The sequence below is a fragment of the Protopterus annectens genome, chromosome 14.part0 (genome assembly GCF_019279795.1).
Source record: "Protopterus annectens isolate FY-2018-M chromosome 14.part0, PAN1.0, whole genome shotgun sequence".
NCBI classification, from domain to species: Eukaryota; Metazoa; Chordata; order Ceratodontiformes; family Protopteridae; genus Protopterus; species Protopterus annectens.
Genome location: NC_056748.1, coordinates 964,050,764 through 964,070,146, shown reverse-complemented (window position 1 = coordinate 964,070,146; position 19,383 = coordinate 964,050,764). Strand labels below are relative to the sequence as shown.

General features: G+C 39.6%; 1 protein-coding gene across 3 annotated transcripts in view; it reads left to right on the top strand.

Moving 5' to 3' along the window:
* The window catches only part of RASSF4 (Ras association domain family member 4), a 1,767,318-nt gene that overhangs the window by 1,302,643 nt on the left and 445,292 nt on the right, over nucleotides 1-19,383 (top strand). For all 3 annotated transcript variants that reach the window (XM_044056757.1, XM_044056756.1, XM_044056755.1), the window contains exon 5: nucleotides 3,109-3,200. In XM_044056757.1, the coding sequence (XP_043912692.1) occupies nucleotides 3,109-3,200 (92 nt within the window). The remainder of the gene's footprint in view (nucleotides 1-3,108; nucleotides 3,201-19,383) is intronic.

Here is a 19,383-nt window from a genome sequence, read left to right as displayed (position 1 = left end):
ATTGTAAAAGGCTATAGCAACTGGAGCACTTACAAATGGACTAGACCTCTTATATGCCTTAGATAATATAGATATTTGAATGAGCACTTTAAATATAAGTTTCAGGTTCAAATTTCTAGACAGTAATTTTAAGTCAGTTAAAGCATCTACTATCGAATCACTTTCTGTAGGAATGATTTGCAGTTCCTTTTTTAACAGCATAATCAGTCTGGGATAAATTCATTGTGGACAGATTAACAACTGCTCTGTCATTATTCATCTCCTATTCACAGTACGACTGCAAGTTTTGGGGCCATTGTACTTTTTTCAATCTTCCCTCCTCTTCTTTATTTTCTGCTCTTCCTCTAGATGACCCTTCTGTTCTGTCCAGTAAATGCAATTTCAAGACAGTCTGTTGCCACTGAAAATCCTCTTCCTGATTCAGAAAGCTAACTCCATTACTTTGTCTTACATCCAAATCTGGACCTATCTGATCGGTAGAATAGGTTGCACCTTGCAAGAGAGAAGAAAATTCAAAAGTCTGCCGTGACTGCTCAACAGAGCTTTCATTCACAGGCTCTGGCATATTTATATTGTTCAACTCATACATTGAATTCCTTTTAGCAGAATTTTTAACATTTTGGAATCTCTCTCTCTTGACCATGAAAAGATGTTGCCATTTTTAAAGTCATTGATGTCACGATTTAATTTACATTTCTTAGTTTGTTCCAAGTGCCTTTCATAAACACTTAATTGTTCCAGTATATCATTGTATGGCCCAGCGCAATCTTTAAAACAAGACACAGCAGAAATAGTACTTTTCAAGGCAATAACTGCAGCCTGTAAATCTCTTTCAGAAAAGAATATATAATCAGTGCTCAACTTTAAATTCAATTGTTGCCATTTCTTCAGAAGGGTTGGATACATGTTACCGTAAGTGAGCATTTTTAAAATTCTTAAGCTTCGTGGCACAGTTCCGAGGCTTGTATAGTCATTTATTTTTTAAACTGATTTTTTTTCAGTTTGTTAACAGGTGTTGTGGACTGATCTAAGGACCTTTTTTAGCCATGACCTAGGCCATTATGCATTTGCAAGTAACATCACATTAAAATAAAGACCAAATAAAGACCAAAGAATACACATTGTACAATGTAACAGACATCCCAGGACATGAGTTATCTAATTACAGAAAATTCTATTTACAGTGTAATAGTATCTACAATACATAGTCATTTAATTACAGAAATTAACATTTACAAGGTACAACAGCAGAGTTAACTTGGCAATGCAAGGTACTTAATGTGAGGCAAGTGTTGTAGTATACAGTTAAGTAGATCTGTTGAAGACTTTTGTATGACAGAAAGATTGATAAATTTATAAATTATATTGTGGGCCATTTTCTTATGTTACTGAATACAAGACAATTGCATACTTTAGCTGTGAGGTATAAAGCAATTGTATCATAGCAGTGGTTTGATGTTGCAAGCCGGGATCAAATAGCCTGCAAGTCTATAAGCAAGGCAGAGGCATGTAAGGTACCAGCTAGAAAGATACTGTGATCTATTGCAGTCCAGGTTTTATCAACATTATTATTTCAATATAGTATATGCAATTCATCCTTTGGAATCACAAACCATTTATGGTATAGGTTGGTTTTAAACCCAGCCTCATGGATTTCTTGCTCTTTGCAAATTTGGAGATATTTACATGTGACCTTTCTAGGCAGCATATCAAAGTCTTTTCTCACTCTGAATAGTATAACATTGAATTTCCCCCAGTTAATTTCTTTTGACATCTAAAGGACAGACTTTTTCGTTTGACATCACCTTCTGTTATACTGAGATGCTAACCATTCTGATATACAACAAGAGGAGTATAACATTTGCTTATTACCAGTAGGCATATAGACACAAGTCTCTCTTTTTCAGTGGTAATGCAGAAGTATTTTCTTGATAAGGATTTGCCTTGAATCTGACTTTAGGTAAATGCCGACGTATTCGTCTGTACTAAACTGACAACTTCCTTCTTCCTTTTCCTATGACTATGCTATTTTCCTACTCAGAAATTTCAGTCTCTTTCCCCTTAACCTTTCCTTCTTCACATTTTTTTAATGTTTGCTAAAATAATCTCAGAATTAATGTATACCTCTGGCATCCTTCATACTCTATAAACTATTAAATCCTATTGAAATGGTCCTGCCACCATCTAGGTTTGTTAGACTAAGTGTCGTTAGGCTGTACTTACTCGTCTGAATTGAGAATTAGTGATGTAATTCTCCTTAATTTCAGCTTTCCCAAAAATAAAGAGCTATCTATACAAAGTATTTTGCACTCAGATAGATTACCTAAAATGTGTCTAACTACTTGCTTTAGATGTGAGTGGCCCCTAATACCATATTATTACTAGCTGCCTTCACTTTGCTACTCATCTGAACAATGTTGGATTGTCAAATGTAGAAATCATTCTCTGTATTTCCCTTTGGTTCCCTCCTTTACTATTATAAGCAACTCCACAATAAAAGTTGCCTGTGAAAAGCTAGATGTACCACCATTTAGAAGTCATTCAAATACTGCCACAAGTGTACATTTCTTGATTTACTGCATGCACTTTGGCATCATAAAGTATGTTATCTTTAAAGCCTTCACTTGTATTACCCCAAGGCCAAGCCTTAGTTTAAGCTTACTTAATATAATGATGTCTTTTTTGTTTTCATAACTGTTTAATACATCTGTTTATATTCAGATTAGATTCTTGATTTTCAGAAGAGTAGCATATATATATATATATATACCTATATTAAACACTGATGTTGAGACTGATAGCTGTATATTTGTAAAGAATTTTGTATTCCTAAACTACCCTTCTTGCACTACAGTTATTGCTCCCTCCCCTTATCCATGTTTCCCTATCTCTTTCTCCTTTACCTCTCAGCAGTTTGCTGTTGGTGAATATTACACTGCTCACTATGTATAGTGAAGCATAATTTTGTTCTAGGACGGAAAATCTAAGTAAAGCATTAAAATACACAACTTTGAAAATAAAACCTGAGCTTAATTTAGTGTGAATCATTTAACAACTGATTTGCAAAAGAAAAAATTCTCAGCAGTAACATAATGCATTCATTTTCAGAAATGAACGTACAAGCCTGACTGTGCCATTGAAGAATGTGACAGAATCTAACAGTAACTTTATATACCAGGAAGATGCTCATGCTGCCAAAGGTAGGTGCAATGATGTATGTATTGATATTCATTATTAAGGTATTGGCAAATATAAAAGGGTCAGGTGACTTGAAAATCCCAGTGATCTTGAAGGTAAAATGGGCTTTAGAAAATAAGTAAATGAACAGGGTTAAGAGTGGTGATTAGGCCCTAAAGGTAACGCAGAAACAGAGTTTTCTTCTGGACTCATTTATTTAATAAATGTGCACAAGGCAAATTGTGGTAAGGCATGACTGGTACAATTTCTCAGAATAATGCTAATTGTCACATGTCCTCCTTTTAATTCAGAGTTCACTTTCTCACACGATTAGGCAGAGCCATTGTTTCCTTTCATCCATTAGTGTACAATAATCTGTAATTATGAGACTGCCTTAAAAGATATGGATTTTAACAATTCCAACCAGAATAAACAATGTGAATTTCTTAGGCTCTTTCAGTTTTAGCGAACCTTATCTCATGTCATTGTAATGCTACCAGTTCATCTTTCTTATGACACTCAAGTCAGGAAGCAATACATTTCAGTGGTTCAAATTAGTGCAAGATCTGTATGTGATCAGCATATCCAGGCTTGTGAGGAAACCAGTTGTATATGTCAAGCATGGAATGCTTTGCATTTTAATGAGCCAATCACTATGAAGAATATTTATCTACCTCTTTTACTGAGCTGTTATAGTTTATGTAGTACAATATAGTATATTTTATATGCTATACAGATGCTTGCTAGGCCAAGCCATCTGTGTTATCTTTCTAGTTAGTGAGAACATTTGTTGTGCATGAATCAGAGCAAGCAACTTTTAGGTCATTAAAGGGGAAACAGTCTGATGATGGGATGAGTCAAACACTTATCACAAGGTTTGTGCTTCAAACCCATGAAGTCACAGTGCTTTTATTATGACATGTTAGATAATCTCCATAACTGCAGTACTTACCAGTTATAAAATAAGAGGAAGTATATGTGTCACAGTCATTTGTGCTGCCTTCAACACAGTTTGTACGACTGAACTCAAATATTCACATATCTATTGATAGGTTTATATATTCATAGGTGTGTACTAGGCTAATGGCCCTGGAGCCTAGGATTACCATGGCATTGTGCCACCTGACCTTAGTTCCCAGTGCCTTTGTCAAGTAAAGCCACTGGAGTTATCCCTGGGGTGAATTTTCTGTTTCCCATCCACACATCGAGATTCCTCTTGAAGAGGGCCAGCGAGGTGCTCTGCCTGACATGTATGAGAAGTCTATTCCATAGCATGGGCAGTCTCTGGGTTATGAACCTGTCCCTCCAGAATTTTCTGTTGATTGTGGTAATGAGGATGAGGTCTCTGGAGCATGTGGTGTGGAGGGATTGGGATTTCTTTAGATGCAGCATTTCTAAGAGCTGGGTCAGACATGGCTTTGTAAGTCAAGCAGAGATCGCCTCTAAGTAGGCGATATGAGACAGAGAATAGTTGGAGTTTTTTTGAGTCTGTCCATATAAGACAAATGTTTAAGGCCTAGGATCCTCTTTGTGAGGTACTTTTGTGGCCTCTCCAGTTGTTGCAGGTGTTTAGTGAGTTACATGCCAAATGGGCCATTGTACTCAGTGATTGGCCTAATAAGGGAAGAGTAGAGGGAGAAAACCCTTAGTAATGAGATGTGCCACATAGAAGGACTTTCTGACCACAGTGGCAATGTGGTGGTCAAAAGAGAGGTTGCGGTTATACTGTGTTCCCGGACTTCTTTTAACGCCTTCTGTGTTCAGTGGACTACCATCGATGTGGTAATTCATGGGAACTGGGTTTTTCCCAAAGGCAATGATGATACATTTTTTGGCATTGAGCTTAAGGCCATGGTTCAGACACCAGTCATTGGTCTCAATGAGGCCTTTCTGTAGGATGTCAACATCACTTGGGGAGTTAATAATAGCTCCCAACTTGCAATCATTTGCGAACTTTGTCAGCCAGAGTCCCTTCATGTTGGCCTGGACTTCAGAGAAATAGATACCAAACAGGAGAGGATGCAGGACCGAACCCTGTGAGACTCCACTCGTGACTGGTCGGCAGTCAGACTTGGAGTCAGCTACTTTCACATTGTGGGTTCTACCTGTGAGCCAGTTTGCAACCTACCTAGTGATACAGTGGTTGGTGCCTAACTTAGCGAGTTTTTCTATGATTCCTGAGTGGGGAATGGTATCATAGGCCTTGGCCAGATCAAGGTAGGCTGTATGAACCACCCTGCCTTCATTCACAGCTCTGGTGACTGACTCAAAGAAGTTGACCAAGTTGAGCAGGCATGATCTACCCTTCACAAAACCAAACTGTGTGGGATCCAGAGTTTGGAGACTCCTTATATTCTTGTTTAGTAGGTCCATGATGATGTGTTCCATAGCTTTGCATATCAGACTCATCAGGCTAATGGGGGTGATAGTTCCCAGGGTCTGTAATAGCTCCTCCTTTGTGGAGAGGGATGACTATAGCAGTGCGCCATTTGGTAGGGACAAAGCCTGAGGTGAGGCTGTGATTGAACAGGGCACACAGGTGAGGTGCCAGTTCACTTTGTAGTTCATGTAGAACACAGCCAGGGATATTGTCAGGTCCCATAGAAGCTGTATTCTTGGCCTTGGGCAGTGCTGTTTAACCTGTGCAGCAGTAATACAGGGTGCCTGGCAATCTACTGGTATTGGGTGCCTGGCAATCTACTGGTATTGTGACTGGTCCTTTGGTGGAGTGAGAGAGGGATAAAGGTGGCAGTGAATCTGTCGGCCAGTATATTGGCAATATCTGTTGGCCTGGTATAGGAGGTACCATTGTGGAGTAGCTCAGAGTAAATCTGGGTATTGCCATGGAGATTCTTTACATAACTATAGAAGGTCTTGTGGTTGTCTTTACTATCTGTTGCATTTCTGTTTTCATAGCTAGCTTTAGAGGATTTGATGAGGGATCTCAACTGCATTTGCGTATGTGTTTGTACAGTGCATTAGTTTATGATTCAGTGGTCATGCAACTATTCTCCATTTGCATGGGTGCTGTGAAGTTAGCCACCTCTGTTTTTAGGAGCCCAAAGTTAGCTTTGGAGAAGTTTTTCATGGTGGTTACCTTTGCGGGATGGGGGGTGGAAAGGATGTGGATTTCCAAGGTGATTAGTTTGTGGTCAGATCTAACCAGGGAGGAATTGACTATTGGTGTAGAGCAACGGTCGCCCATGTTAGTAATGACCAGGTCAAGGATGCTGCTACCTCTAGTGGGGGTAAGAACAAGCTGGTACAGGGCATTGGAATTAATGAATTCCAAGAAACGTTGGGTAAGCGTATTGGTACATGAGTAGTTTTCCCAGTTAATGGAAGTCGCCCAGTATGAGTGTGTTAGGTTGGACCCTAATATTCTCCAGGGTGCTTAGGAATGTGGAGTGTGAGTCTTGTGACATGGTTGGGGACCTATAGCAGGCTACAACCTGAATTGTTGTCTTACCCAATGTTAGCTGCACTGAAGTATCTCAGATGCGTTATGTTGGGCTACCAGTCTGGAGGTGTGTGCACCACTACCTTTGGAGCTTCAGTCCAAGTTCTGGGGCCAAAAGGTGTGGAATGAGTTGTAGCCTGGTAGTGCAGGGGTGCTTTCTGCTGCCTTGAACCAGGTCTCTGTTACGGCACAAATGTCGATGTTCTCCATTTTAAGGAGTGCTTCAAGCGAGTGCATTTTGAGATTTAGACTTCTAGCATTGAGCAGCATGACCCTCAGATTGCATTTGTTTGTAGCTGTTATGGTGGTAATTTGGTCTTTGGAGCACTGTCTAAAAAAGGCACTATAAGGGTGGCAAGAGCCTTGGCCAGTATCCAGAAGCCCAGGGGTGACAGATACAGCCCAACTCTGGCAAAGCATCGAGGCCTGTCAATCGTGTCATTCCAGACAGACAGATACTGGATCCCCTTAGAATGACACCAGAAACTTAGCCAGTTGTTGAAATTAATCATTTTCTGCTTGTACTGTGGTATCATTCTGGGTGATGGTAGGATGCTGCTCAGGGCTAGGGTCATACCCACCTGGGCTACATAATCCGAGAGCTCCTTCATGTCTCTTTTCATGTAGTCCAGGGAGGTACATCTCAGGTCATTCACACCCACATGTACAATGACAGAGTCATATTTGTACCTGTTGTTGAGGGACCTAAGTGCATGCATTATGTGTCAGATTCTGGCATCTGAGAGGCAGTTGGCTGTTACTTTCTCCTTATTCAATCTAGTGAGTGGGACATCAATGTGCCTCACTATCACCTATGACTAGTGTGTTGGGCATGCTGTTTTGTGTTAGGGGCTTTGGTTGAGTGGCACACTGTTTGTCAGAGTTATGTGTCTTGTGATTAGTGTTGTGTTGTGGTGGTTGAATGCATTTCTGCCTTGGAGGTCTCTGCTGTTTGGGTAGATTTTATTGAGAGCATCTCTGAAGGTGGGTGTGTGGTTTGTGTTTTTATGTGAAGGCAGTGCTGGTGTGTGTTCTGGAGGGCTATGTGTTCCATGGGGTGTGGTGCAAGTGTTGACCTTTCCCTCTTGACCAGCTATTCTGGTCTTGGCCGAAGAGTGTGTAGCTTCCAATTTGGATATATAAGTGCATCTCTCACAAGTCTGAGTGTTGGGAGGTAAGACACTGTTGTCAGAGTACATGAGGCAGTTGCTACATTGCCTCAGGATGCCCAAATTCACCAGGTTAATAGGAGAAAGCACAGGGAACTGACCTTTAGACATGCTTGGAGGGGTGGTCATTAGTAATAAGTACTGGAGCTGTTTCCTTGTAGAACATTTAGTGCCGGTAGCACTTTTGTGTGCTGCAATAATTACTACAAGAAGTCTGGTATGGTAAAGTGCTTGACTAATAAGCTAGCAAAAGTGCAGGAGAGGAGATAACTAGGAGATCTAAGGGAAAAATTGAAGAGCAGACTTTGGTACCGCTCAGAAGCTTGCAAACAGTCCTGGATACAGCAAATATGTATCTGGACTAGACTAGTTACAGGAAAGGTGGGAAACAAGTGCAAACATGGGCTTTTAAACCATAAAGTTAAAAGAGATGAAAAACTGCCCAAACAGCTAATAAACTAGAATTTTTGGGCCAGAAACTACTCCTCTTTTGATCGATAGGCTACCTAGTGCTTACCACTCCCACTGATAAGCTAAAAGGCTTCACTCCAACACAGAAAGGCTTGGGGGCTCAGAAGCTTACATAGAGTCCTGAATACAGCAAATCTGTATCTGGACTAGACTAGTTACAGGAAAAGTGGGAAAAGCGCAAATGCATGCTTTTAAACCAGAAAGTTGAAAGAGATGAAAAAACTGCCCAAACGGCCAATAAACTACAATTTCTGGGCCAGAAACCACTCTTCTTGTGGTAGATAGGCTACCTAGTGCTTAAAACTTCCACTGATAAACTAGAAGGCTTCCCTCCAACACAAAAAGGCTTGGGGGGCTCAGAGCTTACAAACAGTCCTGGATACAGCAAATCTGTATCTGGACTAGACTAATTACAGGAAAGGCAGGAAACAAGCTTAGAATTTTTTTTTTTACAGAAAAGTAGCTAAAACAGCACTAAAAACAATTCAAGTGCAGTGCAAGCTAGCACACTCGAGTGTGTAGCAGTATTAAAGCAAATAAAGGTTAAATATTTTATTTATTTATTTTACATTTGTTGACCGGGCTAGTCTAACTGGATACATGTCCATTTTCAGTAGAGGCCCGGGGAGAAAAGCTCCAAGCAGCAATAATGGCAACAATGCAGTAAAATTAAAATTAAAATTGGTACAATGCTTACATTAAAAGATAGAGTTAAGCAGAGTTATTTAGAAACATTTAGGCTAGAATAAAATACCATGACTAGAAACAAAAAAACAGAATTTTTTTTTTTATAATATATTTTTTAAATAAATGCAATTTATTCAAAATGTATTCTGAACTGAATTCAATTATTGTTTTATTCAACTCTGAACAGTTAAAAAGTGCCCAAAATATACTTATCAGTTGAGCACAGGGAAATTCTATTTTTTTTAGTAAAGTGGAAAGGGAGAAAGGAGGAGCAGAAGATAATTCAAGGTTAAGAAACTAAGTGGGTTGGCCTTCTCAAATGTTCTCTCTGCATTAGGTAGAATGAGCTAATGACACTAGACTGGGAGGAGTGTCCCAGATCAGATTTACAGTAGGGGTGTGCAACTGCAGAGCCACTAAGTATAAAAACAGGATACCAATAGGGAGGGGAGGTGGGCCTACTTATCAGTTTGGAATATCAGGTGAGAATAGATTCCAACTCTGCACACAGCCAGGAGAATTCAGATCTATCAGCTCTGCACATATTCACAGAAATGCAGTCTGCACTGGAGTTACAGCACAGAAAATACACCTCAGGCAATGACGAAAAGCTAGGATGTGGGCTGGCTCAACAACCCCCCCACCGGAAACTAACTTCTGAGCTACCCTGAGAAAAAACACAGTGTAGACAACAAAGGACAGAATCAATACAACAAGAATATAAATAATAAAGCAAATATATAAATACAGCACAGTGCAAACTGAGTTGCAAAAAGTGTATGTATCAGTTTGGAATATCAGCTGGGAATAGACTATTAGATGATTCAATTAATATCCCATACAGTGCTGTTAGTACTAAATGAGCAACACAGTGACACAACCATTAGCATTTTTGCCTCAAAATGTTTAGTTGTTCAGTTTAGTTTCTTAGCTGAGGTAGCTTTTCTCTAAAATTTGCAAATCTTCCCTGACTCCACAAAATTATTCACCAGGTGCTTAGGCTTCTTCCGACATCTCAAAGGTGTGTTATTGGCAAATTGACATTCACCCAAAACTGTCCCTAAATATGCAAGTGTGAGTGTACACATCCTGCAATGGGTTTGCACCCTCTTCAGTAGTAGTTGCCTTGTGTCCAGTAAGTGCCTGGACAGACTCAGGCTCATACTGGCCCTTAAACTGGATTAAGCAGTTAACTGGTGAATGGATAAATGGACTGGTATTTCACTTTCAGGACAATAAATACTTTAAAGCAGTATCTACCTACTCATTTAACTTGAAATCCATATTGCCATTAAGGATTAATTTATTTGAAGTGGCTTGGAGTTTGTTTTGTTACTTCTGGAAGGAATATATTTTCTCCCCCTCTTACTTCTTATTCTGTAGAAACCTTTTTTATTTTATTCATTTATTTATTTATTGGAACCCCAATACAATTTAAACACTATGGAGAACACTGTAACAAAGTTTAAGACTTTCATTATACTGATAGGTGACCTTATTCAAATATCTATATAGTAAATTTCATAATTTTCTGCTTTCACTCAAGTGTTTAAAATCGTATTACATAAACCTTAGGAAAGTATGCCAGGTATACTAATCCATGTCAAAGGGACAACAAGGTGTGCTCTATGCTACTTTAAACAAATGCATGTGAGGACCAAAAATTATTTGGATTTTATGATTAGATCAGCACATGCTCCCTGATGATAAAGGAATTTCGTTTTTCTGAGGGGTATAATTTATTAGTGGATGGCTGACTGAAGTAAAGAACTATCAAATACAACACACAGGCTCATATCTGTTCTTTGTGAAACATGAAGTTGGGAATCTACTGATTCCTTAAGTGCTGGTGAATCCATATTTTACTAAAGTTCTGATAAATGTCACAGTGCCTCCTATGTAGTTCTCTATATTAGGTTTCACTACCATCCCTTTACAGGATATCCTCCCCCTCCCCTGCACCCTCCCCTTCCCTGGAAGGCTACATTAGATACCTCTAAACTGTGGTGCCATTTTTAAAATAGTCCAGGGTCTGCTTCTATTACCCCCCCCCCCAACAGGTCCCCCCCGTGAAGTGTGCATGCATGCAGGTATTTTTGGTTTATGTATTTGCTTAGTTTTTTGTTTGAAAGTACTGCCTCTGTGTTATTGCCGAAATTTTACTGTGCACTGTTTTAACCTTTGCCTCTGAATGTGATCATTTTGCTGAATGTATTTACACACATGTAGAATGTATTTACTGGATAATTGTAACTGTTTTTTAGAACCTGTGGTCAATCATTGGTATACACAAGTGTTACCTGAGCACCCTCCCATGATCGCTAAAACTATGATGTAATTTCTACGTATATTGCATTTACTAGGGCAATGCTAACTCTGTGAACTATTCAGCATTTCCCACTGTGGCTACTGGTATTTAATGAATAGACTGCCTGAATCTTTGTTGTTACCCTGTAGGTTGTGCCTGTGCTAAACTACTAATTCCTCTAGTATTATCTGGTATGTTTCTCCTCCATCTTTTTCCCCACTGTTGAAAGCTAACACACAGCTATATACAGTCTAAAGGAAGGGAATGTAGCCCAGGAATGTTATTGGTGCGTCACAAATGAGAATTAATGTTGTGCTCACTTACCTGCCATGTACCATACCTCAGTACAGTATACCTCCAACATTCTCCATGCACATGCACCCACAGCTTCTCACAAGCCAATACTTTGCTCATATGCAGTTTTTACTGTTGCCAACCTACAACAAAACTTTGTTAAATCTCTTTTTGTCTCCTTTTTCATACAGCTCTAGCTCTGCTTCACTTGTGGCTGCCCCCCCTTCTAATTGAACAGTTTCTAAACATTATCCTACAAACAACTGAAAGCAAAAGGACTCACTACTGGGACGTTTACTCTCTGAAATATTCATATGTAGGTGTATTCCCTGTTAACTAATTATTGCATCTAGTTGTTAGTGCTTTTACTTATTTTATTATATTGGCATAGCATGCACACTTATAAGGTCTTTTCTTCTCCTTCCATTCCCTGCCATTGCAACTAACTGCCACTAGGTGGCAAGAGAACACCACCAAACAGCTGAATCTCAGCCCAGATAAGCAGCTTGTCCTGTAAGCAGGACAGTGCTCTACATATATTTAAATTCTCCAGTATTTCTGTCTACTGTAAAGTCACCCAAGTCCATTCACAGTGAAGAAATAGTGGAAACACAGTAACTGGCATAATATCTGTGACTAAGGAACAATACTGCTTATCTTCATTTGTCAGACTCCTGATACTTTTTTTCAGCTCTTACCACCTAGGTAGGGCTCTGCCTGCTCCACTCCTCTACCCTACCCCCATTCTCACGAATCCCCTAGCTCATTTCCTTTATACCTAACCTTACCAAACCCATGCCCAACCCTCATCCCTCAGCCAATCATGCAAACAACCACCACCACCTCTCCCCGTCCTTTGCTCTCATATTACACACTCTACACATAGTACCCACCCACTCACAAAGTTACTTCAGTCCATCCTACCAACATACTATCAGGACCAATACACATTCCACAGGGTTATCTATATACATTCCTACCACTTCTAACAAGCAAACATGTACTACCATCAAATAATTCTAACACTAGCACTCACCATCACAGCCCATCTAACCTCACCCTACTTCAACAACATTACAATCCCCAACATGTCAACCCACCTCAACCTCACCAACAACATTCATTAACTACCCCTTACTTATCTTACCCTCACTCTTTAACCACACCACTTATGACCTACACCCCTACAAACTCCTCCATTATCAAAGCAAATCTAGCGTATCCATACAATGTGACTTAGCCTTCTCCAAATACCTGAAAACCATAATAAACATTGCCTCTCGCCTGCTATGTAGTGATGATATCAACCCAACACAGGTCCAATAACAATTCCAACAAATCAGCAAAATCAGCCTAGAACCAATACAAGCATACTTAAGAAAACATCCGATATTCTAATAATAATCATAACATAAGAAGCATCCTTAACAAAACCACTGAGCTCCATGCAACCATAGCATTATACTTACCTGACATCATCTTCCTCACAGAAACATGGCTCAAACCACATATTAAAAATGAAGAAATACTTCCCCCCTGGTTATAGCATACTACAAAAAGACTGTACAGCTAAAGGAGAAGGTGGAGTCATTCTCCTATATCAGAACCATGGGCGCCAGAACCAGAGAGCGTGGGGGGATGGGAGCCCTCCCACTTTTGCAGATCATCCATACCTCTGCCCCTTTCATTTTCTGTGCGATGATGTCAGCGCACCTATTTCCAGCTGTTTTTGCGAACGGGAACGGATGAAACAGAACGGCACCTATTTCCAGCTGTTTTTGCGAGCGGGAATGGATGAAACAGAAAGGATTTAATTTCCAGAATAATGGAGTGGATTAGCTGCTGCAGGGCGGGAACAACAGGATGTAATTGCAGAGTGGAGTGGACAGACACTGAAGCGGGAACAACTGCAGAGTGGAGCATGTGTGTGTGAAAATGCCCCCAGCAGGATACATCTGGTGGCTAGAGGTTCTCAGGCTCAAACACTGTACCTTGGGTACAGGTAAAAAGGAGCCTAAAGTCCCTAGCCACCATCACTTGTGAATTTATGCCTCACAACTTTGTTCTGTTCTTTTGGTTTGCAGGAGTGGTAAAACATTTTATTCTAGCAATTTTCTAAGGTTATAAAATCAGTACTTGAAATGTGTCCCTATTTTGGGGCTGTATTCCCCCATTATTGGCTTTGTTCTGTATTTTTGTGCTAAGAGGTTGAGAGCTATGGTGAGAAGTAAGAACTGAATTCACTAAATGATATGATAGCCATTTAAGTTTGTCTTCCTGCTTTTTAAGAAACTACTGGTTTAGCTTAGTGTTATGTTGCTCTGACTGTAGTGCATAAGTTTCTGGGTTCAAGACTTGGCAGTGAAATGCATGGTGTTAACAGCATTTTATGCAAGCAACTTTCTAAAATTATGCACGCAATGTTTAAAATGTGTCCCTGGTTTTTGGCCTTTTGCCCCCCCCCCCCCCAATTGAAAATAAGTTCAAGAAGCTGTGCAACATGCCTATGGCTTACACTCTACTGTGATTCTGTATTTATATATTGTGTGTAGAAGTAGACTGTTATCATGTAAATGTTCTGAATAGGGCAGTTTTGTCATTATTGGTGAATGCATTTTGCTTCATTGCCTACTGAAAAAATGTTCAAACAATAAATGTAAAATGCTATTGTGTGTGGAAGTAGACTGTCATCATGTAAATGTTCTGAATAGGGCAGTTTTGTCATTACTGGTGTATGCATTTTGCTTCATTGCCTACTGGGAAAAATGTTTAAACAATAAATTTAAAATGCAGTTGTGTATGGAAGTAGACTGTTATCATGGAAATGTTCTAAATAGGGCAGTTTTGTCATTATTGGTGTATGCATTTTGCTTCATTGCCTACTGGAAAAATGTTTAAACAATAAATTTAAAATGCACTCTAACTTAAGTTTAACAAGTGTGTTGTATTATACAAGGAATATAATTTAATACAGTTAGGAAGGTGAATCAAGGAATGCATACATGTATGCATGGCCCTAACAATGTGTTTGAAAACAGCCCAGAGGAAAGTGTGAAAGGCTCAAAATCATGGGCAAATTTTAAGCTTTACTCTTGTTACTAAAGCAATGGATGAAGGTAAAACAGTTCACACCTTGACCTGGCCAAGCCTTTTGACACAATCCTCTACTCAGGTGTAGTACAAAAGATGAATAATGTAGGAGAAAACACTTACAACACCAGCTGCATTGTCAACTTGGCTCACAAGATGCAGGAGATCAAAATAGGGGAAGAGACCAGTCACCAATGGAGTCCCCCAGGGTTTGGTGCTGAGACTTTTTTTGTTTGGCATATACATCTCAACAGTAAAAGGAAATACCAAAGAGCTTTGGCCAGCTAAGTTTGAGATGACTGCAAGCTAGGAGAAGTTATTGAAACCCCAAATAACTTAACCATCATGCAGGAAGGTTTGTCCCAAATAATAACTGGTGTCAAAATCATGACAATGCCCTCTGAGAACTGATACAATTGTTTGGCATTTGGGAACTTGTTTGTACAGTGACCTAACTTTTGACCAACATGTCCCCAGAATCATAAGGAAGCCTTTCTATATTGCACAGTTTATAAACAAATTGATTGTGACTAGATGTAGAGGTGTTGTTGTCCCCCTTTACAAAGCTCTCATTATGTCAATCATTTTGTATAATGTCCACTTTGGCATTTATCTGTCCGGCCCCATGCAACAATTGGAATACCTTCAGAGATACCTTACTAAAAGGCTACAAGTCCTAAACAATAGGTCTTGCATGGACCACCTCAAAGATTTATTACTATACTTAGTATCCTACAGAGTGCTTAGAGGTGACATGTCTGGCATACAAAGCATCCTCCGACATAATACAGATGGCCCCACTGAACATCAGCAAGTCAAATGGCATCAGAAATACTCAGTCCAGGTATCTGAACTGAATGTTGTGGAGAGATGGATATATATCACAGAGGCTACCACTATTCCGGAACAGACTATCCATAAAAATAAAGCAAAGCTCATCCATCCATATTCAAATGCAACATGGATCTAAGGATGGGTAACAGAAAATGTACTCCAGGATTTCCCCTCATGCCACTAATGGATAAAGGTAGTTCCTAAATGCTGCATCCATTACATGGCCCCCTCAAATTATCTATGGTATGATCATAGTTCTCACTACGGCTAATATACAATTATCAGCCATGGGGATAGCTAAGACCAATCAGAAAATGTTAATTCAAGCACCAAAAGGGAATTGGCTAAGCTTAAAATGTCCTCCAAGTGAACCTATGTTGTGGCAGCAAATAGTTATAAAAAAATTACCCTTTTTAGTTCACTAAGTGCCCCTGTCACTCCCAGTCTTTAACAGCATCAAATAGTTATAAAAAATTACCCTTTTTAGTTCACTAAGTGCCCCTGTCACCCTCCACACCCCCCAGTCTTTAACAGCTTCCAACACCTATGATCAGAACATTGGTGTTGAACTATTTACCACAGAAATCCATGCATATAATAAAGCAGAGATCCTACTTGCTGAGATAAGACTAAATACACAAAAACAGCTAAATATCTTAGGATCATATATCTCTCCAGGAGATGACATCAAAACCCTAGAATCTCTTCTCTACTGGGCATCAGAAACCTTCCCCCACAAAACCATTATACTAGGCAACTTCAGTATTGATTAGACAACTTAACTCACCCCACCCCTCAAATCATATTAACCTTTATGGCTTCTCACAGCTTATACAAACCCCTACTAGGGTAGACAAAACCTCAAAAAAAGAATCAATACTAGACTGGATTCTCACCAATTACCCATCTTTCACTCATAACTTTGGTACACTACCTGACACTCTAAGCAAACACCTCCCAACCTTCTTCATCAGAGACCAAACTAAACTCACTAGAACTAGCTCTCTTAAACAAATCAGATACACTAAAAACTTCAGGGCTGACGACCTTAATACAGCCCTTAAACACTTAAACTGATCCCCCTTTTAACACTTCATTTAGATGAAGCATTTGAGTATTTCAACATTATCTTCTTAGGCATTCTCAACCACCTTGCCCTGACAGATCTACACTAAAACCATCTATGCCCCATGGCTTACCAAGAGCACTAGGCAACTTATGAAATAAAGGGTCAAAGCGTGGGACACCTGGCGCAAAAATTAAACTACTCCTAATAGGCAAGCATTCTTAGAACTGAGAAACATTGTAAAAAAAAACAAATCAGACTAGACAAAAGAAAATACTATAGTGGAGTTCACATTAAGCATAATACCAGCCCACAAAAGTTCTGGGCCACTTTAAACAGTATTCTCCAACCAGCTAAATCACCACCTCCCCATCCAAACATAGACACCACCTCTATAAACACAGCCACCCAATTCAATGAGTTCTTCACCAACTCTATACTAAAGCTGTCAACAGACCCACCCTCCTCAACCCCCACTGTACTATATAACCCATCAAATAATGCCAACTCCTTCACCCTTCATCCTGTACCAATTTACTCCATCTATAGATACCTAACTAAACTTAAACACACCACCCTAGCAGTAGACAAACTACCTGCCAAATTCCTACAAATAGCTGCCAAAGCCATTTCCAACCCAGTCTTTACAATCATTAACAGATCAGTCTCAGAACAAAATGTGCCGCTTCTCTGAAAAATCTCCTACATTATACCAATACACAAAGGGGGCACCTCCACTGACCTAACAAACTACCGCCCTATAATGTGGCTAAAATACTGGAAAAATGTATCCACACCCAGAACCTAACACATTTTCTTGCTGAAACTCAACACAGATTCCACCCCAACCATAGCACTACCACTGCACTCATCCATTTTAGTAACCTAGTAAATATACAACACAACGGCCAACTAGTGTCTGCATTTTCCCTTGACTTATCAAAGGCCTTTAATACTGTCTCCCATACAAAACTTCTAACATCACTCTCAGAATTAAAACTAACTTCCCCCCACTCTATTATGGTTTCAAGACTACCTCTCTCAATGCCAACAAGCAATTCAGTGGAAAAACTCCCTTTCCCCCCTACTTCCTGTAAAACTAGAATTACCCAAAGGATCAATCCTAGGACCCCTACTTTTCACTGTATTTACAAATATCTTCACAAAGCCATCTTTCTAGCAAATCTGGTTCAATACGCTGATGACTCCACCTTAAACTGCTCTGCCCCCACCTTCCAACAACTTCACATCAAGACCCAAGAAGCCTTTACATCTATTGAAACCTGGCTAACAAACTCCCAGCTAATACTAAATCCTAAAAAGACTCAACTTATGCCCTTCCATCCTTCCAAAGCAGCAAGACCCACTCCCCCGTTCTCTATTTCTGCATCAGATAATACCCCTATCTCCCCTGTCACACAAACCAAATTACTAGGAGTCATTATTGACAATAATATGAAATTTGACAAACACATAGCTCATACAATAACCAAAGTCAACAAAAAACTAGGTACTCTTTACAGATGTAAAAACTTCCTAACCAGCAACAGTAAAGTTACCCTAGCTTGTACTCATCTTCTCTCTACCTTAATGTACACTTCTCCTGTCCTAATTAATCTAAACAAGCGTGATTTAAACAGGCTATCTGTATGCTACAACAGAATAGCAAAATTCACCAAAAACCCCTCCTACCACACCCACCACTGTCAAGCCCTAAAACAGCTTTCCTGGCTGGATCTCCCAAACACCTTAGCTCTAAACCAGCTTCTTCTAGCTCACTAAATACTGTATCAACCTGACAAAACTCCAACCCTACAAGACCTGATCACCCTCTACTCCAATAACCGATCCACTAACAAGGCACTAATCACAATCTCCAAAAGCCATTACAGCTCTGGTGAATCCCTGTATTCCAGCAACATTGCCAAGACTTGGAACTCTCTACCACTGCAAATCAGGGCACAAATTAACAAAACCATCTTCAAAAAACAGCTTATTTCCCACCTAACCAACTCCTGGACATGCAACTGCCTAGCACCTGGTTGACATATTCTAAAACCCTTCCCCTTCACATTATCCAACCTCTTCTTTAAAACTCCCAGAGATGCACGATATATATTATCACACATTACTTACCAACTCACCACCACCTACTCCCCACTGTCCCATATATACCCACTAACTCTCCCCTAGACTAAGTTGAAAAGCTTTCCCTTAAAATGTCAATGAACCTCATATGAACTTGTTTATATTCTCCTCCATTGACAAACTGGCTAGTATTTTTAGTTTTACCTTTCTTCTCTTATCTTCACTAAATCTTCACGATTATAACTACTAAACATACTGTATGAACAACAATCATATGTTAATACCTATTAAATTTTTAATTGTATGTCTAAACCACGATGTTTATGTAAATATCTTATGCAGTCATATGCTATCTGCTATATTTTATAACTGTATGTCTAAACCACCATGTTCATGTAAATATGTTATGTATAGTATGTTAGTAATTGTTCTGGAGCTTTTCTCCCCAGGCCTCCACTGAAAATGGACAGCTTTCTTCAGTCGGACCTCCCCGGTAAACAAATGTAACATAAAAATAAATAATGCTTTATAATAAATCCAGGCAACTTTGAATGCACATTGGACATTTCAGGGTACCAACATGCAGTAACAATGGAACAGGAAATTGAGAGACATGGTCGGAAGTGTCATTTTCTACCATATTTAATTAGTCATTCCCCAGGATTCAGCAATCTCTGCATGGCGTGTAGGAATAGTGCAGGAGCTGCTGGAGGCAATATAGCCGCTGAGAGATCCAGGA